Source organism: Parus major, chromosome 1, assembly GCF_001522545.3.
Source record: "Parus major isolate Abel chromosome 1, Parus_major1.1, whole genome shotgun sequence".
In the NCBI taxonomy this organism is placed as follows: Eukaryota; Metazoa; Chordata; class Aves; order Passeriformes; family Paridae; genus Parus; species Parus major.
Window position 1 is genome coordinate 33,001,576 of NC_031768.1, and position 26,949 is coordinate 33,028,524.

The window sequence follows — 26,949 nt, forward strand, 5'->3', positions numbered from 1 at the left end:
GACGCCGGGCCCGGGCCGGCCGCGCTGGGCAGCGCCCGGGAGGGACGGCCGGGTAGTCGGTAGGTTTAATTCCTTCCTGTTTCATCCTTTTCTACGGCCGGGTGGGGGGGAGATGGAGGGGGGTGGCGTGGTGTGTTTTTGCCCTGGTTTGCTTGGAATTAAGTCTCTTTGTGTGCCTTTCTTGACAGTTTTCGGCCGCTGTTCCGCCCGCAGAAGCCGAAGGGTTGTTAAGTTTTTAACACTCTCGATTTCGGTGAAGGTTCCTCAGAAGGTCGTGTCAGATTGCTTGTGCTGCTGAAATAATGTAGCGGAAATGATAGCCGAGCCCAACACAGCCAGTAACCTTCCCAGCCAAAAGTAAGACCTGGCACAGGTTGCCTGTAAAATCTCTTGGTAAATTAGGGTGCTGTCCTTTGGGTCTGTGCCGTGCAGATACCGCGGCAATCTGTAGTGTGTCATCTTGGGGGGAAAAAGGGGTTTGCTGTGCATTCTGCTTACTAATATCTTCATTTTATTTCCTTTGGTGTACTAATTAGCATCTTCTTAATGGAGTGTTTTATGCTGTTTGACAAGGACCTTCGCTTTGCAAGCTTTTCTGTGCCTTATTCACCACAGTGCAAATGTGTACCCTACCTTAAAAAAAAGGGGCAGATTCATTGTCAATGCATATGTTCCCTTCCTTGGAGAATTTGGGGATGCTGAGGGGGAAAAGTGCTAAGTAACCGTAGGCTCCCTGTAGGTGTTGATGGGGGCATTGCTTCTATATATTTTGTATTGTTTTTATCAGGAATCCATCATGTCTTCTCCCTTTTATAACATATTTTTTTGTCATCTGTCGAGATGAGCTAAAGTATTCATATAATTGATTACACAATAGTAATTAGGTGGTCTACTAGAATAAATATAAATAAATAAAAGGTAAAGTTAAAACATTTGGGAATTTCTTTTTTGGTTTCAAAGAGTGACACCTCTTAGATGTCCACTGTTGTGTGCTTTGGACTCATTGCAGCCCAGTCTTTGCTGACCCTGTCACGTTCTGGGCCCGTTTGCCCCATGTATTTTGCTTCATTATGCTCTAATGAAAGCTGAGAGAGTTGTAGCCCATGATGACATGTATAGCTTTCCATATGTTCATACATTCATATGTATGTTTCATCTGAAACCAGCCTTTTACTTTCAGAAGTGTTAGGCGGATGCATGGCAGTGGCTTAGTGGAGCTTCTTATATTGCTTCTAAAGGACTAGCCAGTTGTTTTGAAGTTTATAATTTAAAAAATTTACAGATAGGATTCTTTCAGTAGCATTAACTGTTCCTTTTACACAGCAAAATGAACATATTGCTTCCTTGGTAAAGAGGTAGTTTTCTTTCCAAGTGTGAGTCACCAAGTCTATTCTAAGTATTTATTAAGATAAGAAAACTGAATTCAGAAGTTATCACAGTAGTATTGTGTCTGAGGATTAGATGTGGGATTTGGCTTCCTTCGTACTTGAAGTGTTTTATCAGTAATACTTCAAGTGCTAGTGATATTGTGGCAGGAACACAAGGTAAAAATGAGTCTCTGAGCCACATGTGACAGGGTATAAAGGTGGAAATAGAAATGGCATTCTGCTTACGCTTTCTTACCTGTTGCTGATGGAAGCAAACTAAATGGCTGAGAGCTGTTTCTTCCAGTGCATGAAGCAGTGATTGTATGCATGCAAAAGTGCTCAACGTGGTGTGGAATAACAAGGGGAGGAAAAAAAAACTTCAGCTAGTTTGAAATTTGTCAAACCTACCATTGCACTCCTATAGTTGAAAAGATGTTAAATGGAGATATGTGTAGGGATTGCTGCAGAAGTACCCCAGCTAAGCACAGTAGTTCCTATTTTGCTTAAGAAGGTAAGAGGATGTCTTAATTCTTTTAACAATTTCTTCAGCAGAAATGTAGTTGAGCAAATGAAAATCCCATTTAAATATCCCATTTAATTGCTCAGTGGTTTCATGGGGTTCAGTTTTTAGGTGCTGGTCTAGTTTCTGCAAACGTTTGTACCTCCCTTACGAATAACCTTACTGGAAACAGTGTTAAAGGCTACAAAAAAAAAAAAAAAAAAAAAAAGAAAAAATAGGGAGAAAAAGAAGAAACATGAATATTAGTAGTATTAGTAGGATTTTAAAAAAACTATTTTAGTGTAAGTTATCTGTTATTTCCCAGTGCTTCCTGAGTCATAGCTATGCACTGTGATGCACTGGTAACCAAAACAGTGCAAAAACTAAATGGGTTTTTAATATTAGTATTCAGTGCTTAGTTAAATTTGTTGAGTACTTAAGATAGATGTTAACTTGTATGTGTAACAGTTACTCTAACAAGTTTCACCCCAGATATGTTTAATTTGGTGTTTATTTGGCCCAGCGTGAGGGAACTGTACATCTGTAGTCTTCCCACTCTTGCAGGTGTTGCTGAGCTCTGGTAACATGCTGTTCCATATGCCAGGTATTTCCTTACTTTGTTGGGCCCTTTTTGCTACCTTTTTGCTATATTTTGTGTGGTGTAAGAGACTAAATAAGTAGCCAAGGCCAGTAGATACTGTGCAGAGTGATGTCCTTCAGGATGTTCTTGGGGGAGCGAGGCGTGAATTAAACCTTCAAAGAGGTATGTTCCAGACAGAGAAACTAAAAGCAGTACATGATCAGGCAAGTCCTTGACAGAACTGTCCTCTGGCAATTCTGATTTTCAAATTATTTAAGTGTTTTAAACCAACTTGGACTCAAATATAGTTGCTCTAATCAAATGCAGTGCATTTATCTTCATTATGGGATGGGGTAAGTTGCTAAGTAGTACTTGTAAACAATTCAGAAAAGGTTTTGAAGGTGTGTTGAGTGTTATGTTGAGGTACAATGCAGAAACTGGTAACTCATGTTATTATGATGCTGGCTGGCGCCTGAGTTGTAGTTCCAGTGAAACAGTGCAAGTAAGAACCTGTCAGTCCAGCTCCACAGGGATGCATTCTGCTTTGAAATCAAGAGTGAAAGGATTTAAACACATAGGAGAAACAGCTCCCTGACAAACATGGCTGGATTCTTTTTGATTTTGTGGTCTGTAGAAGAATGTAAGAAGAGCAAACTAGCATCAGAAAAGCAACACATACTGCTGTCCTTGCTGTTTGTTCTTTTCAGCTGGGAAGTCTTTGGTGGTACTTGGGATACTTAATCTCTGTAGCTCACAATTTTAAGTCAAAGAAGACAATTATAAACTTTTGTGAATGATTGCTTATAGAATACTGACTCATCTGGGAGCTATAGTTCATCCCACTCTCCACATGCAAAAAGTCCAGACAGCTAGTATAAGGGTTGGTTCATCCTGAATTATTTTCTTTGCTTCCATCTATCAAACACTGTGGCACGTTTTGAACTTTTCTATAACAAGTAATTTGTGGAATTTAACTTTCATGGGGCATTTCTCTGTAGGGAAGGTAAGCACATGCATAATTATATTCAGACTTTTTTTATATTTTTGTACAATTTTATGTTTATATAGAATTTTTATAGGAGTCTTTGAAAGCCTCATTCTACATCACTTCTTGAAGTGTCTCAATAGATCCAAGAAGTAAACAGAGACATGTTAAATAAAACCTGCCTGCTCTTATCAATAAAATAATGTCAGGACCTTGATCCTGCAGTTGATGTTCTTCAGTCTCAGAATTTGCTTTGCAAACCAATCTTGGGAAGAAGAAAGATAAAAATGCTTATATGGCATTGATAAATCTAGGTGGAGCTGAGGTGGCTCTGCATCCATAGAACAGTTAATTCTCCATCTGTGTTAGCCAACACTGGATGCTGGAGGATTGACTGTATCTGTTGGTGTAACACATTGGTTTTTTGTTTGTAAAGTGGTCACATGAGTTAGTACACTCTCTTGTTGCAGTAGTGTCTGGAAATAGAAGTAATTGTACACTCTCATATTTACTTTCTTTTTGTGCCTTCCTGTAGTACAAGTCAACTGGCTTCATGTCCTGGCCACTGTAGTTTAAAGGAGGCCATTGCAGTCAGCTTCCAGTAGTGGACCTACTGCACAAGTGGGATCCAGCTCGTCTACTCAAACATGACCTTTGGCAAAGCACATTGTTAGCATTGGGAATGGTGAAAAATGGCATGGTTTCATTGCAGATAAATGTATGGCTTCAGATCTCCCAGAAGGTGCATATTTCTTTATAAAATTATTCCTCCATGATATTAGTAGTGACCTGAAAATGAAGTTTGTCTTTTTTCTTCAGCATGTTTCATAAACAAAGTAAACCAATTTCTTCCTCTCATTTTAAAATGTAGACCCATCAAATGTTACTGCCTTGTTTAGCTTAGGGCACCCACAGAGTGAATGCCTACTTGTGTTATTGGTTCATGGGGCAAAGCTCTTAAGTCAACAAAGGCTGCATTAAGTCAGCGTCAGCTTTCAGTTTCATTTACTTACTTTATACTTCCTTGATGCCTTTGATAGCTTTGCTGGTTTTCTAATTATCTACATATCTTACAAGAAAGCCAACGGTCTGAAAAAGGCCCCAAATTTCTGTTGTACTTTTAAAGTTTGCTGTTTGGCTTTTAGTGACAAAAATGTCACTACTTCCAAACAATGAATTCAAAATACTAAAATACATGTATTTTCTTCTTGTTTTGTCCTGAAGTGTGTAGTTCTGAGTGCTCACTGCTAACCCCTTCAACATGTTTGTTACACCTTAGAGAGAAAGCAGTCCATGATGAGACTGTGCCCGAGTCTGCTGCTCAGAATGGCACCTGCGTGAGAAATGGCAGCTTGAAAACACCAGTAAGTCAATTTTAAAGCTTTTAAAAGTTTTAATTATTTTAAATTGTGGAGTTTATTTTGTGTCTCATCCATTTGTTACAAAATTGGGTATTGTATATAGCAATCACAGTGTGTCTGGAAGCTGATCACTGGATGCAGCTTGACCCTCAAATTAGCAGCATAGCCTCAATGCTGGCTTTTGAGCAGTCAGTTCATTTCAGCATATGCTTTTTCTTGCTGTGCTTTGTGTGCAGCTGATGTTAATTTGCAGGTAGTGAGTTTAACCTGTGAATGAAAAGATGTAGAAGAGCTTCTGTGTTTGCTTTCTATTCTTCAGAAATGACAGCTGCCACTGAAAACTGCTTTCTAGGTAGTGTGCAACTGTACAAAAACTTCTTTCCTGTTGTACCTTCCTGTGCTTATGACTCATTGTTAAGTGTAAAATTCAAACTGGTAAATCTTTTCTTTCATCCCCTTTTAGTATGGTCGTATTTGGTAAGGAATTGTTGGAGTCCTTGGGGCATGAAACTGAGCAGCCTGGGGAAGTGATTACAGTAAGAGCAAAAGAATCTTGTGTCTGTGAATATCTGTTGTGTGTTGTGTTTTCTCACATTCTTTGTTTACTTGGCTCGTTTCAGAGAGAGAAGCGGAGGGTCCGAGAGCAGTGTGAGAACATAAGGACGAATTCTACCGGTAGTAGAAGAGTGCGGCAGCTGCAGAATGGCGAAGTGGTTGAGGCAGTTACCTTGTTTGAAGTGGTTTGCATGGGGAAGCAGGCCATGCAGGTATTGCTAGCACTGAGTTCTGAAAGCACTTGGTAGAGGGAAGATGAATAAACAATGGTCATTTCCATTATTTGTACTGTGGATCATTTAAATTTGGCTTAGGTGGGGAAGAAACATGTTTGGATTGGAAAACTGCTGTGAATATGGCTCTTGGAAAGAACATCTTGCAGCTTCAAGAAATTAGTGAAGAGATAGCTGTCATTTAAAAAGAGGAAGGAAATTGTACCTAAACCAGTTTTTCTAAAACAATGCCTTAACATACAAAAAGATAATTATTTCAAAAAATATGGAAAAGGTTCATCAATAGCAAATTCTAGTTGTCCAGAATTCTGAAAAATCAAAGTTTTATTTGTTTTTTCTTTTCTTTTTTTCCCCTTTTTTCCCCCCCTGTGCTTCACTTGTACTATTAACCTTTTACCTTCATTCCAATGCAGTTTGTTTGCAGCTTGCATAATAGCCAGGTTCCCTGTTCATCTATATAGTTAGCAATTTTCTTCAGTGTGAGGAAGCCCACCTCCCAGTATTCTGTGAGCACATGTATATATTATCTTTTTATATGTGTATGAAAATCTGGAGCCCCAAATATTTTTATGTAGAGTCATAGATATGTCTGTAGTGTGTACTTACTGTAAGCAAAATGTGTGTGTGTGTGCACACATGCATAAAAAGTACATTTATATTTTGGATATGAAACCTTCGTTTTTCCAAGATATTTGTGTGGATGGCTCTTGTCATGCTACAGCTGTGGTAACTTCAGTAGAGCTCCCTGAAGAGCTTGTCTTCTGCTGTGCCCACCATCATGGGAAGGTCTTAGAAAGGTAGCAAAGTTGAAAGCTTGAGTTCTGTTGCTGCTAGAATTTATTAGGCCCATGTAGGTTGAAACCTGGATGACCAGGAGACCCATGTCACTTATAGCTTGCAGGCTGTACTACCCTAGAAATGAAATTTGGAGTTCTTTTTTGGCTTACGTGTAGTATATGAACTGTTCAAAACCTACTGCACAAATCAAATGCTAGAGAAAAAGAGAACTTCCAGGGTAAATTGCTAGTATTATTAATACTGATTATTAGATGGTGCAGAGGCTAAATGTGTGTGTGGATTTTTTTATTGTTTGTGTTTATTTCTTGGTTTTTATATTTAATTGTTACCTCAGTGCTGTCATGAGCTCAGGAGGACAACTTTTAAATTTTTTTTTTAATATTACATTTATTAAAACTGGTTATTTTCCCTATAGAAGCAAAGCATCTGTGAAAGACAACATTATCTAAAGCAGTTTGAGACTTAAAAGAGTCTTTTAGAACTATTAGAAATAGAAGAGAATTGCTTGGAGTTTATTCTTGGTTTTGTAATTTAATGGAGATGGAGCAGTGTTAGTTTTTGTCTTTATTGTGGAGTGCAGCAAGCTGTGTTCATCTCCTGACTAATGAGCTTCTTTAATCTCTTCTAGTCTGTAGTAGTTGACTGGGTTGAAGCTTATAAACAAGACAGGAATGTGGCACTTCTGGATCTCATCAACTTCTTCATTCAGTGCTCAGGCTGTCAAGGTAATTTACCTTCTTCATAACCCTTTCCATTGTCTGTATGTGAGAGAAGTCTGAAGTGTGCTTTCTGAAATGGAATTTTCTCTGCAGTAAATCATGTACTTACAATCTGTGCTGTTCCTTAAGATGAACTCCAGATGGGCAGGCAAAATAGAAAAGATTGCTGCTGGTTAAATTCTTTGTGCTTGCAGCATTCCAGCTCTGAGAGTTGTATTTGAACAAGGTTTGCAGGGTCAGGTTTCTGAAGTGGCATGTCACATTGCTTTGCAGAATCCTCACGTAGGGACAGTGGTTTTGATGAGTGTTCTAGTTAAAATCCTGTGTTTCAGTTGCTGTTTGTGGTATGTTTCTTGGTGTCTTTTGTTTCACTAGTATTCTTGTTTGAAAATAAGCAGCTAGAAAATTCATCTCCCTGCTTTGGTAGCTAGAAAAGCAATCTCTTGACTCATTGCAATTGCTTTTACTAGAGAGTTGTGGAGCTCTCTGTTTCATAACAAGCATTGAGGCACTGACTTCTGGGGACAGTCTGCTAGCAAAATGCTTCAGGATGGCAAAGTAGGAGTTTTAGGAAGATTGTCCTGTTAGTTTGAAACTTCTGAGTGTATTTAAGCAGCTAGAAATGTACTTTTTACACGTCTTTTTTTTCCCTAGGTCTTTGACTAATTGACTTCTCTTATGGGAAATACTTTGGGGTTTTTGACTAGCAGTGGGCAAAATTTTAGTCAATCCTTGAAGTAAAAAAGTCCTGAGAAAACAGCCTCTCCAGACAGCACAGAGCAGATTTCTGTAATGGGAATTTCAGTTTTGGTTCATCAGTACTTTTTCCTATCAATTAATTTATGTGTCTCTTTATATATATGTTGCTCTACCAGTGTACACGCATAAAACAGATTTCCCTTTCTTTGGTGTTTCTAAATTTAATAAAGTCCTTACTGTGGTTTGGACTTGATTAATGTTGTAGAGTTATCAGTAATTTTTTTTTAAAACACTAATTTTTTAGGCATGGTAACAGCAGAGATGTTTCAAAGTTTGTACAAGAAGGATGTCATGCGAAAAATGACAGAGACCTTTGATAAGGTAGGCACAGGCCTTGATTTTGCATGTCTTTTTAATATAAACAATAGGCTCTACCTTACTAGCAAACCTGTATGGAATTCCTATTGCTTATCAGAACTTCTGTACCACTTCATTAATTTAGTAAAATAAACCTGTTTTTTTGCAAGAGAAAATTGGTGTCATAATGACCCATTTTAGCAGAAGCAGGATATGTTTTTTTTAAAGAGATTTTTATTTTGAGAATTTTATTAGGGCTGTCAGACTGCAGTCTTCCTGAATCTTTCTCTTAGGAGTTCTTTTGATAATGACTTTATGGGTGTAAATATAATCCAGCACTGCAGCAGGTAGATAATTCCTTTGGTATTTGGTTGATAGTTCCTTAAAAAATACTAATATAGATTACTGATGAGTTAATTCAAAGATATTTTTAGCTGATATTTTATTTGAATATGGTCTTTCTGCTTTACTGACAATTATGATTTTTAATAACTGTATTATGTCATATGGAAGAAAAAAATGAATTTCAGATTTTTAGATAATTGTGAAAACAGTAGTGAGTATCTCATTTTTTGTGGATTGTTAAGTAAAGCACATAGCTTTACAATGCTGTTTCACTGCTTGACTGCTCCTTGACTAATTATGGCAACATTAAATTTTCTGCAGTGCTCTCACAGTTGCTTCTGTGCTTTTTTTTTCCCACGTATTTGTCACCTCTGAATTGATTTGTCAAGCAGCAGCCATCAGCCTTGTTTTAATTGAGCATCTCTCAAAGACCAGCTGCTGTAGAAATTCCCACAGAGGATGGATTTGCCAACACGGTTTTCTTCATTTTAGAAGTGTAGTAGCACTTGGGTTAATTTTTTGACAGAAACAAACCTATATGTGTCTGACCATATGAATTAGTAGTCTGCCACTTATTTGCCATCTATATTAGCCCTGAATAACACTGGTGATAGTGCAGGCACTCTGGCAGATACAAAGATGTGATTATTGTTACCATCAGCCTGGAAATATTGCAGCTCTGTAACCTTTTCACCTGTCCTGGTGGGCAAAAAGGCAGGTCCTGCAGTTGACTTAGAGGCTATATTCTCCATGCTCTGTAGAGAAAGTAAGTTCTCTCTTATCTTTTTCATAAATAAGATGGAAATGTAAGTTAGTGCTTTAGGTTAGGTGAGAAGTAGTGCCATATGGGACTACTGTGATTTCAAAAATGTCTTTGAAAACTAATGACAGTAATAGTGAAAGTAGTAATGAGAGTGGAGAATATTGCCAGATGCCTGCTCGATATCTTGCCTTTGAATTTTTATTGTTTGTTTCTAGCATTCAGATGATTCATTCATGATGATTTCAGTGATTCAACCATGGCTTTCCTGTTCAATTAATTGTAGATTACTAGATCCTTGTACCAATGTTTCCTTCTAAAATTGTTACTAATGTTAGTGTGAAATGTTAGTAGAGTTTAGTATGGCAAGAAAAGAATTTGTAACATCCTCATGGACATGGTGGTGAAGTAGGAGTTAGTTAAGTGGTTAGTGAGGTGGGCTTAAGACTGGTGGAACAACCAGGCCTGTGGGGGAGCAATCAGTGGCAAAAGGTCCAGTTGGAGGCTAGTCACTAGTACTGTACCCCAGCTTGATATTGGGGCTAATGATGTTTAACATATTTAATAATGATGTGGACACTGGGGCAGAGTTTACTCAGAGTTTTCAGATGATGCAAAACTGGGAGAATTAGCTGCCAAATCAGGTGGTTGTTCTGCTGTTCAGAGGGACCCGAGTAGACTGGAGAGTTTGGCAGAGGGGAACCTCCTGAAGTCCTACAACAGGAAGCCCTAGGAACTTGGGGATGAATAACCCTGTGCACCACAACACACTGGGCCCTGATTGACTGGAAAGCAGCTCTTCAGAATAGGATGTTGGTGTGGGTGACAAAATGAACACAAGGCAGCAACACACCCTTGCCACAAAGTTGACCAACACCCTTCTGGCCTGATTTAGGCAGAGTCTTGCCAGCAGGTCATGGGGGATGATCTTTCCTCTCTGCTCATACTACTGAGACTCACCTGGAGTGTTGATTCAAGTTCTGGACCTTACTGAAGAAGAGAGAGATGGGTCTACTGGAGTGAGTCTAGTGAAGGGCCACAGAGATGATTTATGGTCATTGATATGAGGAGGGGCTGAGAGAGTTGGGCCTGTTCAGTCTGGAAAGAAGCTGGCTCAAAGGAATCTCACCCATGTGTTGAAAGACCTGATGTGACAGAATGACAAGGGGGAAGCTCAATGCTGTTGCTCAGTGCTGTGCAGGGAGATGGTGAATGCAAAGGTAGGCCAAGATGGGCAATGGGTACAAACTAAAATGTACAAAATCTTGCCTGACCACCAGAAAACTTTTACGGTGAGGATGGTCAAATGGTGGAACAGGGTGCTCTAAGAAGTTGTGGAGTCTCTGAAGATATTAATTGACTGACTGCTCATGACATCACCTGTCAGTGAGGGAAAAGACATGTTCTTTGAGGGATCCTTGACAGAATGATGATGGCACCAATTGTAATTAAAATTAAAGCTTTATTTCTTAACAATATGTTATTATTAGTATGGAGCAGAATTTATGATTAAAATGGCACAGGATTTCTACAAGCAGAATCAATATAATAGCATAATATAGAACTTATAATATAGCTCAGGTCTCACTGTCCAGCAGGAGTTCTGGTCAAAGTTCACCACTTAGACCTTGCAGGACCTTTATTGACAGTGCTCTGGGTGCTATGATGCTTCCCTGTTCTTTGACTTGGTCATTGCCACCGCCTGCCTGGCTGCATGCCTGGGACCTTCAGGGTCAGTGAGGAAGGGAGGAATTGGCCTGGCACCCAGGGATTGTGAGGCTAAGAGGGAGGGAAGTTTATGTTATGCTAACCACATTTCCAGGGGTTGAGAGCACAGGTGCTCATTGCACACAGCACTGGACAGCCTCCTCTGGCTGACCCTGCTTGAGCAGATGGGTTTGGATTAGATGATCTCAGAGTCCCTCTCAGTTTCAGTCTTTTTGTAATTCTGTGAAAACTTGTACTGATACTGGAAGCAGAGGATGGCGTTAATATGGTCTTTGAGGTATTTATTTTGTCTTTGTGAGCTGTGATATTCCTCAGTGATGAGACAGTCTTGTCTTTACACTGGTTTTTTGTTTTTCTTCTAACATTTTTAAGATGTTCTGTTTCTCTCTTACGCTTTTGTTCCTGTTTATGACATTTAGTTCTTGCAATTCTTCGTTATTATGTAGTTTTTCTTTCCTTTCCCATTTTGTTGCTCAAACCTTTAGGAAGGGAAGAATTAACTTTGGTGCTTAACTGTGCAGCTAGATGGAGATAGAAATACTTGAACATCACTGAACCTGGTAAAGAACTCTAGATTTAATGCCTTTTGTTTTGGAATAATTGCAGAAAGAGAAGAAAACATGTGTTGAGAAAACATATTTGAACCAAGTCACACTAGTGTTGAAAACATTTCTGTCTAATTTGAAAAGCTCAGAATGTGTCTTTATAGGGTTTAGATATTTTTTTAGGGTTTAGACTTTTACATCTAAGTACCAAACGTTGAAAAGGGATGTATACTTAGACTTGCTGAGGAGCCGTATCTTGGAATTAATAATGAGGTTTATACCTTGTATATGTTTGCTTATAAATTTTGGAAACAAGTTGTATCCTATTAGTATCAAGATGACTCAGGTTTTATATAACAGTGTGTCTTTTTTCTGTCATTGGTTGTGAAAAAAAAAAACCCAGATGAGAAGGATTTAGGTTTTGTGTAATATTTTGGCTTGTGTTGGCCACCTGTAACACACATTGGCTGAAATTCTAATGGCCTTTGAAATACATTGTATGTTTTGTAATGCTTTTGTTTATGAATTATCTGTGCCCTTTCATTAACAAGTTTTCAATATTTTGTCTCCTGCATTACAGGAAACTGGGTTGCAGTATAAGAAATTCATGGCCTATCCTTGGATCCTGACAGTAACTTGGCCAGTGGACATGGTAGGGCTGTTGTAGTTTTTCACAATTGTAGTATAGCTTTTTCTGTGAGGAATTTATTTAAACTCCTTGTTGGCACTTAATTTTGACTTTCCGCAGACTCTGTATGAGGGAAGGAAACATTTCCAGGTTGAGTCAGAGCAAGAGCTCTGTTGAGTGATTTGAATAGTTCTCTGGAACAACCTATGTTAAGGGCCTAATCTGTCTTGATTTCTGGAAGCAGAGTTATTTCTCTACTGGTTATGAAAGGAATCTAAGGGAATCCCAAGTTACGTGTCTAAATTTAGGTGGTGTGCCCTTCATGTTGTGTATATGTTTACAGTGTGCATGTTACCATTTGTGTATTTTGTATTGCCTTTCAGATTGAGGAGTAAGCTATGGTGATAAAGTAGGTATTTCCTGAAGTTGTCGATGGTCTTTCTACTGTTCATGTCATGATCAAGGAGTGTTAAATGAGGCTTGCTGGAAACTTCCTGTTTTGGTACTTGCTGCTAATGTTAGGCTCTGAACTGACTCTTACAGCCTGGTCAGGAACATATTCCAAATTCCCAATGTGCTTTGGGTTGCAGCCAGCCCTGTGATCAGTCTGTCTTTGCATTTCACTTTAAAGAAAGCAGCAGCCCCTATACTTTAGAAACAGTGACAAGAGAAGAGCCTGAAGTATATAAGCACAGGAGGTCATGCTGGGAGGCTGTGTTATAATGTAGCTGATAAGGTGTTTGCCCTCTGGTGAAGGACCAGCTGAGCAGTGGGCTGCCTTCAGGAAGAGATTTTCCATAGTGAGTGAAGTTTTGGAGTTCCTTGACTCCACTCACACCTGGAAACTAAGAAGATGCAAATTCATATTCTGAGCCATTCCTGGGATCTGTGAGGTGTACATGAAATAAATGTTTACACTGTCTGAGGTTGCCATTTACAAACTCTGTCCAGTATATTTTCCACTATTTAATGTGAGAATTCATTTCACCTTCCCCTCTGTCTGCTTTCCTCCTGGCAGTATCAACCATACTGTGGCCACTTACATTTTTATTGTAACTTGCTTTTTGCATGATATCAAAGGTATTGCCCACTTACTATTTCTGTGGGGGTTTTTGGAGACCCAGGTGCAGGTTGTATAGGTGAATGACTGAGTATCTGGCATTAAGCTTTAGCCTGATAAACTGCTCAAGCTAGCAGTGCTGCTGAAGAGAACGGTCCTATCCTGTCCACAACACAGTTGTTTGTCTCCACTTTTCACTTATTTCATTTTCTGCTTGAATTTTACCATGCTTCTGCAGGAGGAGGAAGGATGGGGAAGTGGGGAAACACTGCTACCTGGGAAAAAGTAGAAGCCGGGAGTGCTCATAGTTATATGCAGAATTTAAAGTTACTTACTGTGCTATGCCTTCACACACTTACTCCCTCCTGTCTGTTCACACTACCTCGCATACATTGCTTTCAAATGTGAGTTGTTATGACAGTATAGCTCTAATAAAGCTATTTTGTCTCTCTGCTTGTTTGCATCCTGGTTGCTTGTCCCTGCTTTGGAATACTAACCATGAAAAAGTTACGGGGGATAAAATGAAACTGACTGTCAGCAAAACTCTCTGATGTTCAGTGGGAGAGATGAGAATGCAAAAGTAGAACTAATTAGCGTGTTTTCTCTCGACTTGTCTTTCTTTTGCAGGACAATGAAGACTATCCTCTGATCAGAACAGGACCCTATTGGAAGAAGTTCAAGGCCAACTTCTGTGAATTCATTGCAGTGCTTGTCCAGCAGTGCCAGTGCAGCATCCTGTATGATAACTACTTGATGGACACCATCATCTCGCTGCTTACAGGTTTAGCAGATTCCATGGTCAGAGCATTCAGGCACACAAGCACTTTGGCAGGTAAAATCACTTGCAGAGTTGCAGTAGAGGTGCTGAGTTTTATTGACTTGTGTACTAACAAAACTGCTCTGAATTGAAAAAACTGTTTACTGGAGCAGTTCTGTCATGCACTGAGAGTACCTTCCTCCTAGTGTATGTTATATAAATGTCTATAATATAAACTGTATGTTCTGACATGTATCTGAATTGAATATGAATTTGAATGCTTTAGATATGATAGATCAAACAATTTTTTCTTTATAAAGAAATCTTCTTTAACGCCTGACATGACTGACTTCAGAATTTTGCTGTTCTGAGTATTGTATTTTTCAGTAACTGATTTTTCACAGTTTTCTATTTGGTTGTTTATCTCCCTCCACTAACCAATGTGGTAAGGTTGCAGTAGATATTTCGCCTTAAGAAGCTTTCTTTGGAGAACTGCTGTTCTTATGGTCTCTGCTGGAAAGAATGTTACTTGTTACATATTTTTGTTTCATGCAGTGTGGTGATACTAAAGCTACTACTTTTTCCCCTAAAGCCAGTAAATACCCTCTTTGCCATGCAAAGAGCTCTTAAAGTGTAATTTATTCTGAAGTATGCTGTTTGCTTTGAGGGCTCAAAAAACTGACTTGAAATCTGTTCAAACCATCCAGCAATCCTTAGAGGAATGTGAATTTTTATCCATTCCAGCAGTATACTAAGATTCTCTGCCATTTCTGAGCCAGCTTCATGTTTTTTCAAATATTTTTTTCTTGATTGCCAACAGTCAGCTGTTCCACAATTCTAGATTCTTTTGCAGAAAAGTCAGAACTACATAAACTTAAAAGAAAGTTGCCCAGTAAATTACTTCTCTGACCAGAACTCTGACCAAAAGTTGTAAATCACCAGAAATAGAAGTTAATTTTCCCTTTTTGATTATTGTTTGCCTTTAAAATAAACACTGTATTTTAAAACAAATTACTATATAATCTAGTAGTGTTCATATTTTCAATATAAACTGGATTTGGCTAACCATATCCTTTTTGTGGTAAAGTGGTGAATATATTTGTGCTGAATATCTCTGGGCTAAGCTAGTTGTGTTTGGTTTGTTTCTTTTTCAGCAATGAAACTTCTGACAGCAGTTGTAAGCGTCCATCTGAACCTTGATGTTAACAAGCACAATGCTCAAAGGTTGTATGAAGTGGAGAAGAAGAGGATAAGTGGCAAGAGGACCAGTTACAGACTTGATCAGCTAGAGAGAAAAAGGAAAGAGGTTAGGGAAGTGTCTTATATGGGAGATTTGTGAAAGTGTAAAAGCATTGCTGGCCATTTGCTTTTGGGTCCCTGCAGTTCTTTGAGGTTTATATGTTTATCTAATGCATGGTGCAGAGCAGGTGTGACTGGCTGGATTAAGTGGTACAAACATGACTAAGGTAGAACTGCCCTATGTACTGTTAATCTGTGATGTCTGTCCTACTGGTTGCTTTTCTAAATTGGCATCATTAGCCCTCAGTCTTCACATAAATACAGATTTACACACAAATTTAATTGTCTCAATAGCTGTGGTATTGTGGGAGTGCAGCTTTGTATATGTTTGTACAAATTACATGCCCAAATTTTAGCAATGAATCAAAAAGGACACAGGCTAAGTGTCATCTCTGTGTAAAGCAGTGCATTAACAAAATGGTTTGAACTTCAGGGATGTCCATAATTTTTGCTTTTCGGTTTCTGTTGTTTCTTCCCTGCTCAAAGACAGCTCCTTTTCAACTCCCAGAGGCAGAGCTATAACTGTAAAAAATAACTCTGGATTGAGGGAGAAGGTGACTTGATGAATGAACATCAAGTGTAGTTCCTTGTCTCCTGGCCTTAGAATCACTTATCTCTGTTCTGAGTTTTAGATGTCTGTGGGCATCTCTGTTACAGAGGCAATACCCTTTTTGTGGGGAGGAGTGTTTGGGTGTGACAGAATATTTTAGTGTCATTGTAAATCTGATCTTATAGGAAAGACAGAAGAAGTGGGTGTGCTGGAGGGAAAACCCAAACTCGACAGCCTTCCTGATGCTGCTGATGAGAGAATATTTTTATTAGGTGACTTGGATTCTCAGAAATTCCTACCTGTATTTTCAGGATTCAGTTTTTTAATATGCTTATTGTGTATTTTGAAAATTCATTTGTCTGCCTTTTTTCCATCTCTGTTCAAGTACATGAAAAGAGAATTTGGATCTGTATGTGAGGATTGCTTAATAGTTGTGCTATGTCTTTCTGTGTGATTTCTGATAGATCAGGACTCACTGTATCAAACAACTACCTTGTTTTCCAAGGCTAGCAGTTGGTATCCAATAAACCTTTCCTGAGGATGTAGCCACAAAAAAGTCCAGTTGCTAGTGCAGATATAGACCACTCATTTTACATTGGTACCATGTGTAAACACCAGCAGTTTGCATCACAGTAGTATTCCATGGGCCCTGATGCAAATTTTTCATTTTCCTTCATGTAGTGAGTTGTGGGACCAATATTAACATTCAGTTCTCTTTGTATTTCAGTATGAGCATAAGCTTCTAGAGATACAGAACATGATGAATGCTATTTTCAAAGGGACATTTCTAAACCGTTACCGGTAAGAGTGAAAATGAAGCTGTGACGTGTATCTGCATTCCCCAGAAACTCTTGCTCAGATTGTACAGATACGAGAATCAAGTTAAACGTCCTGGAGGCACTGATGGTGTCAAGAAAAGTGTAGCAGTTAAATTATTTTTAAGAATCCGGGCTTCCAAAAGGACCTCTAGAGTGTGTTCTTTGAGTTCTTCCTGCTGGCTGTAGAGCAGTGCATTTGTGAATGAGAAGATATCCAGAATTGCAAAATAATTTATGGCTAAAAGTGATCTAAGTATTGATTAATAACTTACAATATTAATGTGAAGATATTTGGAATATTTTGAATTATACATGCTTTTGAAATTCCAGAACATAAAAATATTGCAAATAATATAATTTTGTTTAAAACTAATTTTTAATGCATTAATATTATTAATTTTATAATTTCACAGTGATGTAATCCCTGAGATCAGAGCAACTTGCATTGAAGAAATTGGCAGCTGGATTAAAACATACCCAGATGCTTTTTTGAATGATAGCTACTTAAAATATGTTGGGTGGATGCTGTACGATAAGGTAAAGTTTAAAATTTGTTTTCACTTGGGCAGTACATTAGGTTTTTTGTTTAATTTTTTTTTTGAGAATCCTAGCATTTAAATTCTTGAGAGTAGATGTTTAAGTCTGTGGTGGTACAAAAAGAATTCACTTTTTTCCCTCTTTCAGGTTTCATTTTAAAAGCCATTTTAACAGTAAATAATAGAGAAGGTTTTTTCCAGTTCTGTGTGAATCCCTGTATGTGCAGTTGTATTTATATGTCACTGAATTGGCAGTTATTCCTGAGCTATAGAATGGCTTACATCCTTTGAGAGGGTTAAATGTTGAGTGAAATTCTGCTTTTAGGCTTAATGGACATTTAAAATTTTCTTTAGATTTATAACAACTAAACAAATAAATATAGCCTGTAGTAGAATAGTCTTTAATGTTGCATTTCTCATCTGGAGTTAGACAGATATAGAAAATATTTACAGCAAGTCCAGCCATTTCCCAAAGGGTTTTTACCTTTTCCTTATAGTTTATTTGTTTTTTCTTTTGAGTAGAGGCACTTTTAAATTCCTCCAAATACCACCAAAACAAACAAGAAAAAAAAAACCAGAAGAAGTCAGTAAGTCCAAAACACCAAGCAGTAAAACAAGAGGCAATGGGCAAAAACTGATACCCAGGAAGTTGTGCTGGAACATGAGGAAGAAATTCTTTACTGTGTGGGTGACTGTTCCCTAGAGGACATTGCCCAGAGAAGTTGTGGAGTCTCCCTCACTAGAGATATTCAGAACTGTCTGGACGCACCCCTGTGCTGGGATGACCCTGCTTGAGCAGGGAGGTTGGACCAGATGATGTGCTGTGGTCCCTTCCAACCTGACCCGTTCTGTGCTTCTGTGGAAATACGCTTTCCCTCTTGCTTCGAAAAGGGGGATAGGAATATTTATTGGGAACGGCTAATTAGCGTGATTGACACGCTGTACTTCTGCAGGCCGCCCTTGAAGGTGTCCGTATCTCCTGTGTCCATCCGGAAACATGCCGGGATTTGTGTTAGCTGCGGGCGCTGCTGGTGTGAGTCAGGTTGTACTCCGCCGGGCGGCCGGGAGGGGGCGCGCCGGGCTCCTGCATCCCCGCCTGGCGCCGTCCCTCGGAAGGTGGCACTGGGCCTTTCAGGACGACACATCTACCAAGAACTGTCGTTTGTTCCCGCATAAATTTTGTCTGATCGCAGTATCTTTTTAGTACATGTTCAGTTTGGAGAATTCTCAGAAGAAAAAGGCTTTTTTTTTTTTTTTTTTTTGAAGATGTGTCTTCGTTTGCAGTACTCTACAGTGAAGATTAGCAGCTGATGTCTCTGATTAATGCACACAACTCACCCAGTGCCATTTACTGGAAACTGGAAATAGTTGTTTTTTTATATGTTTTTTTTTTTTTTTATCTGAAAGCAATGCAGATGCAAGTAGACTGAGATACAGTAGGTGTCTTACATATTCTGCGTTTGGCTGAGACCTGATAGTGTGCCACTGCTGGTGGCTGCAGTCCTGGCTGTGCTTTGTGATTTGCAGTCACTGTCAAATTGCCTGATTTCAAAATGAGAGCACTGACAGGGACTGCAGTGTTTTTATATACTGTCACAGATTTTTTTTGGGGGGGCTAGGGAAGGAGAGCAGTTTTTTAAATTGTTTTGCCTCAAAGGACAGTTGGGTTGTCTTTGCTATCCAGGAGTAACTCAGAAGTAGACCTTCCCAGTTCATAATCTGGGGAGTGTTGACCCAGCAGTCCTGTCCTATAAAACCATCCAGGTCTCAGCCTGTATTTGCAAGGTTTGTTGAACGGCCCCATCTCTGTGATAGTGGTGGGGCTGAAATCTCATAATTGAATGTGCTCAAGCAGTGCAGGAGCCTGTGCAGAGCTCTCTGAGGTCACTAGAGCTGCCCACCACTTCACTGATGTTTTCTGTCATCAGGTCAGGATCAAAATATGCTATGATACAGCTGAGGGACAGTGTATGTATTCAGAGTATCCTGAAAATGTGCTTATATAATTCCCCTTCACTCTGTCACAGCTTTGAAGGACCAAACAGGCAGGTTTTTTGTCAAGATTACAATGGTAGTTCTGATGAGGGAAGTTGGTGGCTGGGTATTTGTGTTTGCTGATGCTGCTGTTGAAAGAACCTGAAGGTAGTGAGATAGTCTCGATCATTCAACACTACTTCACATCCTTCCAAAATAATGGGGAATGTTGAATTTAGAAAAGGGGAGGTGGTTGAGAAGGAGAAAATACAGATGAAAACAGGAAAATGTCAGACAGAAGTAGTCATAGAAGTAGTTATTTGTTTCTATCTACTAATTTTCTCGGCACTTAAATATATATCAATGGGATTGTGACTGAGAGCTTTTGGGTGGGGACAGGATATCTCAGAAGGGTGTTGGTACACTTTATTGTGTTACACTTTATGTCTGCAGGCCTACACTTGACTCCACCAGACTGACAAGTGACATTGCCAGGCATGTGCCAAGAGGTACATGACCATTCAGCAAACCAGTGCACACTGCTGTCCCTTTCCCCACACACAAATTCAGTCCCTAGTCACAACCAGAGTGTTGTGAAAAAGAACCAGGGGCAGCTGGAGCCAGTTTTGCAGAACATTGTCTGAGCTGAGTTTGTGCCAGAGTGCAGTGGTGGGTGCCACCTTGGGACTGTCTGTGAGTGAGTGAGTTCTGTGCTGTGCAGCCTTCGTGGTGGCAGGCAGCAGCAGGTGTGGGCAACAGTCTCTTCCACAGAGACTTTAAAATTAAAGTCCAGAGTAGAGTAAGTACTAGTGGTGTCATGGGCAGGTTGGAGAGCAGTGTACATTGTTACCTGTTGATCTTTAATTTTAGATTTCTAACAAAAAGCTGTCTTTGACTGTTAGTCAAAGCCTGCCATGGGGGATCATCCTTGGCTTTCCATCTAAGCAGGTGGACAGGAACTTGTAGCAATGGATAGCCTATGTGTAGGTGGTCTCCTTTCTTGGATTTCCATGTTTATTCTTACTGCTATTGTTAGCAAGAGGAATTGAGAAAGAAATATGAAGAGACTGATTCAAAGCATGCAGTTCATCTTAGTGTCTCTGGTTGATATGCTTAGAATTATAAATTTACAGAACAAATGATTTTTCTATGTTGAATCATCAAAATCACTTTCCTAATGCATTTAAAGCTTTGTCCTTTGAAGGATGTAACAATATGCATAAGATAATTGAAAAGCTGGCTAAGGAAAAGACTTCTTTTTGAGGCATCTGTGAAGCAGCAGTACTAATAGTATGAAATAACACCTTGTATGGATAAATATGTTTTGCCTAAATTAGCTAATTAGGCTGAATTCAAAGCAACTCTTTTCCTAGAATAATTAAAATACCATGTTCTAGTGTAAAACAAAAATAGGGAGAAGGCATGATACTTAACTCTGTAAGAATCTACAATGATAAGCCACTTTAAGTGCATTTTTAAGTTGTGCTTCTTCCTCTGGGAATCTAGAGAAATAATTTCTTGGACTCCCTGTCTGTATTTAACAATTGTCCCAGTCAACTGTTGACATGAAGCAAGCAAAGTCTGATGTATGGGAGAGTGCTGGTTGTACTAAGTAGGTCATCCATACTCCTGTCTTTGTGTCTTTAACAGATGAATAGCAAAATCCCTGTACCTTTTACATTCTGTTGCTTTTATTAACTGTGAGGTCTGTAAGAGTTCCTTTGACTCTTAGGGGAGCCTAACACAAACTTTGATGTTACCTTTAAGTTTGGCTCACTCTGGGCTTCCTCTGTGTGTGTGAGAGAAGGAAGAGTGTGTGTAACACAAACAAGCTGGTACTGATGTCACTAATAAAGAAGACAAAGCAGCATTTGGATAGTCTGCTGTAGGCAACCCAAAGAACTCTTATCTACATGATATAAATGCTGATAGTGACTAACAAAGATACATGTGTTTTACTGTTAGCCAATTTCTCTTTGTCTTGCAGCAAGCTGAGGTGCGGTTGAAGTGTCTTCTGGGACTGCAGGGAATTTATAGCAGAAAAGAACTTGTTTCCAGGATGGATCTCTTTACTAACAAATTCAAGGTAAATAAATTACTGTTTGCTGGTTTTTTAAGTCTAGGTTGGGTGTATACACAGAGCCTGATGTTTAGATGAGAGCTGATCTCCCCACTCTGATGACTGAGAGGAACTTAGAATCCTGTAGAAACAGCCTTGTTGACTGAATAGATGAAGGAGTTTTGAAGGGATGTTCCCCCCTGTTCCCATGAACTCTTCCATTTTGCTTCAGCTCACACAAAATGGTGTTAGCGTGCACTGTAGTCATTTATCTCTACCATTTATTCAGATTGGCCCAGGTTTTTTTACAGGATCTTTGGCAGATCACAAAGAATTTCACATGCTAAAGATCCTCTTTCTGCTGCCCCTGATAATGGGTTAACCTTGTAGTGGACTGGTTGTCTATGTATCACACATCCACATCAAGCTTGATGTGGGAATGGCTCTTTCTAGATCTACCATGATCTACCATGTCAGTATGAGTCTTGAAGAAATATCCCTTATCTCCTTTCTGAATAAATCAGGTGATACACTGTTGTCTTGAGAGCTTGTTTTGTGGATTCACTGACCCTGTACTCTGCCTTTATCATACTCCAATATCCCATATATCATTTAAGGAGTAAGCCCTTTACTTTTTTTAACCCTGGCCTTGCTAAGGATTTTGTCAGCTGCTCTTACCCTAGCGGGGTTGCACCTTCTCAGTATTTGAATAAGAAAGCTCAAGATGATGCAACTGATAACTCAGTCCCTGTGAATCAGGACATGATTTAATGTCTGGATGTGGTGGCAATCCATGGTCTTTCTGCAAAAGGTGCAGGGCTTATCTGTGCATCAAAGCAGTTGCTAATAGTGAAAAATCCCTATCATATATCCTCAAAGAATACAAAATAGATTAATATTGGCATCTTAGTAATAAATTATTCACAATTAAACTCAGCTATCTAAGACTGACCCTGTTTTAAATGACTATGTGGTAGTCCCTTATCTTTCTGTCTGCTGTAAGCTGTGTAACCAAACACAGGATTGGTATTCAGTAAAGACTGATGGGATAGCTCCAGGCTGTTTGTACTACGATCTTCCTGTGTGGAGGATGCAGTATAAATGGATTATTGCAAACTCCATCCCCCAGTCAAAAAACACCCACCCAAAAACAACTCCTTCCCCCATAAACAAAAGAAATCCAAACAGCTGCACACAAAATACCAGTTTTAAAGTTTAAATTGTACTTTCTTAGTGATGGGGAGTGTAATCATATAACCTCAATCTGTTTCCTGCAAACAGGAGTTACATACGCTCTCTCTGTTACCCTTGAGTGTTCAAATTCAGGATTTGTGGATTTAGACACCTTCCAACTGGATTGTGAGAAAAAGGAGGGTGCAAAGGAAAGTGAATGTAGAAATTTAGAAACCATATGTTAAATGGGGAAACTGTTAGTCCCAAATCAAGCAAGTCTAAAGGTGTAATATATCTTAAAGATACAGGCTACACTGAGGTGTGCAAGTTCCTGGTTTATTTGGATGGAAAGTTTTCCAGTTTTCTGAGCTGTTTGCATGTGTACTATGTTACAATATTATTAATTCTGGAATTAATATATGGCAGCAATATTGCTGCTATGCCATGGGGCATCTTTATGACTTCAAGTCTAACTGTCTCTTCAGCAAGGCACTGACTTCTGTAATGTGTAGGTGAAGGCAGCTTACTGTTAATGGGAGAAACTGATTAGATAATGCTTGTAATTTGAGGCTTACCTTCATTTAACATACTGAAGTGCCAGTAGTAACATCTTAGAAACAAGTTGTCAGTCACTTTTAATTTGTAGTGTGTACTTAATTTCTTGTGAACGCATACATTACATGTATAAAAAAATATCATATTACTGCATGATTAATTCAGTTAAAAAATTAACATGCTGTTAATTTTCAGGGGCTGGGGAGCTCCTTGGTAGTAATCAAGTTGCCTTATGTCTCTTAGGAAATAGCTGCTGAAATAAAAATAAATCTCTGCTGTACTAGTGTAGATGATCTAGCTGTAGCAAAAATACATGTTTATTGAGAACAAACCATGTTACATCTTTTTATTGTCATTTTACATCCATTAGGATCGAATTGTGTCCATGCCTCTGGACAAGGACCATGAAGTAGCAGTTCAAGCCATGAAACTCTTGATGCTTATGTCACAGTAAATAATTTCTTTTTTAATTTACTGTATTGTTTTAATGGCAACAAGATCCAGGCACAAACCTGATGAATCTTCCTGTAATCAGTTACTTGCTGAGAAATAGTTGCTTCTGGCAGGATATGAGTTACAGTTAAAGCTGCTCAAGACATGACATTTCCTTTCTGTGGGAAAATGCCAATGTTAAGAAAACCCTTGTGCCGAGATTCAATCTGAAAATTGTTTTTATATCTTTACATTTCCCTCTGAAAGGAAATTCCACCTTTTTTAATTTTGGCTCTTCTCAAAAAGAGGATTTGACTGTTTTGGAGGAAGTTTCCACTGAAGATGGGGTCCCCAGCCCATCTTCCGTCCCAGGATTGCCAGGCCTTGATCAGGAGCTTGGTGGACCATGGAGTTCTGCCGTCTTCCCTGTCTCTGCACCTGATGCATGAAGCCTTGAGCTTTGAGACTGTTGGTAGAATTTGGACTTTCAGATTCTTGGCTCCAGGGCAGAGAATCTGGTAGCCTTTGAGCCCATAGCAGAGTGACTGACAGGAAATGAGCAAGTGTGTGATTTTGCTGAGGTGGAAAACTAACAAAAGAGTTGTTTTTTTGGGAAATTTACCTGTCAGCCATAGATTTGGTAGGATAATGGCAAGCTGGAAATGTGGGGAAGAATTAGACTTAGTATTACAGAAGTATATAAATCTTATTCTGATATATTCTTGAGCAGCATGTTTATTTTAAAGTGTCTTTATTTTCAGAATATGTGTAGAATAAATTTTCTGTCCCTCTTTTTCAAAGCAAAATGGGAATAAAAACTTCACTGCATTCCATTGATAATACAGTTGAGATGTTAGGACTCAGTGTCTCCTCTGTCTGAGAGTGTAAGTTGAATTTTGGTGATGTAGATGCTCATTTCCATGTATAGCATGACACATTATCCAACAACCTTGTGGGATTTGCTTTTCTATTTAAGCCAGAAATATGAGTCATTGCTAGAGGAGCATGTAGACCTTAGTGGTCCAACTAATATGGTGCTGTAGATATTTACATTTAGTTTCAAGTATGTTTGTATATTGAGGTGCTGCTTTATAGTCTCCTGTATCACTTCACATTCCACTGGTGTGAATGGCATTTTTCCAGGCCTCCTTCAATAGGCACATCAGAACAGGATACGATGCTGTGAGCACTGCACCCTCTTCTGAGGGTAGTGCCATTGTTGGGGCCTCACTAGTAGTAGCCAGGGTTATATTGTTCCTGTGTTCACAATGTCCTTTTCTACATCTCTTGGTTCCCCATGGTGCCTAGCTGTTGGAACAAAGCACAATGCTGTGTCCATGGATAACATGTCCCTGTGCTAGGAGGAGCAGCTCACCATTGTTGAAGTACAAAGATTCCATGCACCAGTTATGGCTGCACTTGTTCCGTATGTGAATTAACAAGAGCTATATTGGCACTGCAGCTGTTTATCATCTCTGGCTTTATTATAAGGGATCATGTTCTCATTAATGCAAGCTGCAGTTATGAAAGTTTGATTAGTGTTTCTTCTTCCCTGAAGCAATTTTTTTCTGAATTTTGCTTAAATATGGTTTCTAGTATGAATAAATGTCTTCTAAAGTTTTATGAATTATATTTTTCCATCATAAGATGCAATTTTCATAAGCAAAATTAATACATTATGAAATTATTTTTAATTAAGCTAAATAGAGACCTAGCAAACACATTCTTTTCTTTCTTTTTGCTCATCTGTTGCATAGCCATCTTGCTTTCTTCCACTTTCTTCCACTGTCCCACCCCAGTTGCTCTGAGCCCTGCTGATTTGGCTAAATTATTGGAGTGGTGAAAGTGTGAGCTGGGAACTCAAGCAAATTCAACAACAGCTCTTCTCTTTGATAAGAGTAGCTTGTGTGAGTGGCATGACTACTAGTGTGCATTGGTATAATAAAATTTTTGCTACTTTTGTCATGCTGTCTTCTCTTTGAGTGACTAATTCTTGTCATCTGCAGATTGGCAACTGAATTCAAGTGGACCAACTTGCATTTTTAGTGAGATGTGAAAGACCTTTCAGGTCAAGTTGCTATTTTTAAAGCTAGTGGCAAGAATCTCTATCTGAATTCCCTGTAGTTGATCTGGAGTAATTAATTTTTTAAAAAAAATAATATAGTCTTCACTAGTGAGGTATTGACCTCCGAATGTGTCTCTAATCTTGGAATACATATTTTGTTATGTCGTGAGTCACCAAGAAGTAAGGCCAGGAATAGCTTTCTTTCTTCCAATTACTCTGTTGGGTAATTTTTCTTGGGAAAAATATATTATGTCAGTAACTTTCTTTGATTGACTTCCATAGTTGTCTTTTGGGTGAGCGTAGCAGCAAGACCTTGTTTCTAATTGGCCATTTTTGTGATATTTTACAGTGGCAGCAGAGGTGTGCTCCATATATGTTAGTAACAGGTTTGAGCATCTCTCAACCATCACTGCATTCCAGTCCTGTGGAATATACACTGGTTACTCTGTGTACTACTGTCCCATAAAGTTGCTGTGCCTTTACATTCTCTCTCTTGATAGCAAGAGAGGCAGTGAAAACACTGATCTTTTCAGTTCACTTATATGTGTTACATTATTAAAAAAAACATCCCAGTGCTAATCCAGAACTCTCTTGCTCTGCATATACTTAGTTTTTTTTTCAAATCCATATTTGTATTTTCTTCTTGTGTATCTCTGTGAGCTGAGATTTTTTTCGTTCTTGTTTGTTGCATGTTGTCTCTATTGAATGGTAGTCTTTGGGCTAGTAGATTTCTGTTTTCACACAGCATGATGTGATCCTGAAGTGAAAATGAGCCTATGAGGCTTAGCATAATAGAAATTATTAATGGTACTGAATTATGCATAATTGTTAGCATTAATGTTGCAAAGGTTCTGACAGAGAATAGAACTAGGAAGGAAATAAAGAAGGAGAAAACATGAGTGACAATGAGAGACCAAGGTAAAAAAAACATTGCCTTTTAGGAAGCAAATTAGTTTAGTGTGCCTACTGATAGACAATTCTGTTAATTTCTGTGGGCTTAACTACCTAAAAGCGTAGAGGGATTTTGGAAGAGCAGCAAAAGTAATTAGGTAGCTGCAGTAGATGCATGGGGAAAGGTTACAGGTGGTCTGGGTAGGGGCACAAATCTACAATTAGCTTGAATATGTAAATAGCCCAGCGGAAAATGGTTTTGATTTACTTGAGTCAAATGTAACTGGAAATTAAACTGAGTTTTAAACACAAAAAAATCAGTCTGCCACAGCATAATCACAGTGTATTGCAACATGCTAATCCCATTGTACAGTGGGTGGGAAAGGACTATTGTTACATTTTAGTGGCAACCATATTGTCATTTTGCTGATCACCAAAGTGTGCCTTGAAATACTGCAAAGAGAGCAGAGGAGCTAGAGTGAGATTACAGAACAGTTTAGTAGTACATGTTTTTTTGTACTTAAATTTTTTATTAGAATACTTTAAACATATATTTTTTTTTTTGGTTGAAAGTGCTCTGTGCACAAATACTGCTTTTATAATGCATCTGTTTAACTTGAC

At 38.8% G+C, this 26,949-nt stretch overlaps 1 protein-coding gene across 3 annotated transcripts in view; it reads left to right on the forward strand.

Moving 5' to 3' along the window:
- LOC107204891 (cohesin subunit SA-2-like) overlaps positions 1-26,949 on the forward strand; it is a 59,476-nt gene continuing 32,527 nt past the window's right edge. The window contains exons 1-14 of one of the 3 annotated variants that reach the window (XM_015628808.2): positions 1-59; positions 189-357; positions 3,967-4,173; positions 4,711-4,795; positions 5,413-5,559; positions 7,007-7,103; positions 8,101-8,177; positions 12,112-12,183; positions 13,847-14,051; positions 15,131-15,282; positions 16,553-16,626; positions 17,057-17,180; positions 21,141-21,239; positions 23,311-23,390. In XM_015628808.2, the coding sequence (XP_015484294.1) occupies positions 4,148-4,173; positions 4,711-4,795; positions 5,413-5,559; positions 7,007-7,103; positions 8,101-8,177; positions 12,112-12,183; positions 13,847-14,051; positions 15,131-15,282; positions 16,553-16,626; positions 17,057-17,180; positions 21,141-21,239; positions 23,311-23,390 (1,238 nt within the window). In that variant the 5' untranslated portion in view covers positions 1-59; positions 189-357; positions 3,967-4,147. Of the gene's footprint in view, positions 60-188; positions 358-3,966; positions 4,174-4,710; positions 4,796-5,255; positions 5,329-5,412; positions 5,560-7,006; positions 7,104-8,100; positions 8,178-12,111; positions 12,184-13,846; positions 14,052-15,130; positions 15,283-16,552; positions 16,627-17,056; positions 17,181-21,140; positions 21,240-23,310; positions 23,391-26,949 lie in introns of those variants that run through there. The other 2 variants (XM_019006679.1, XM_033513743.1) reach the window with 2 other exon arrangements.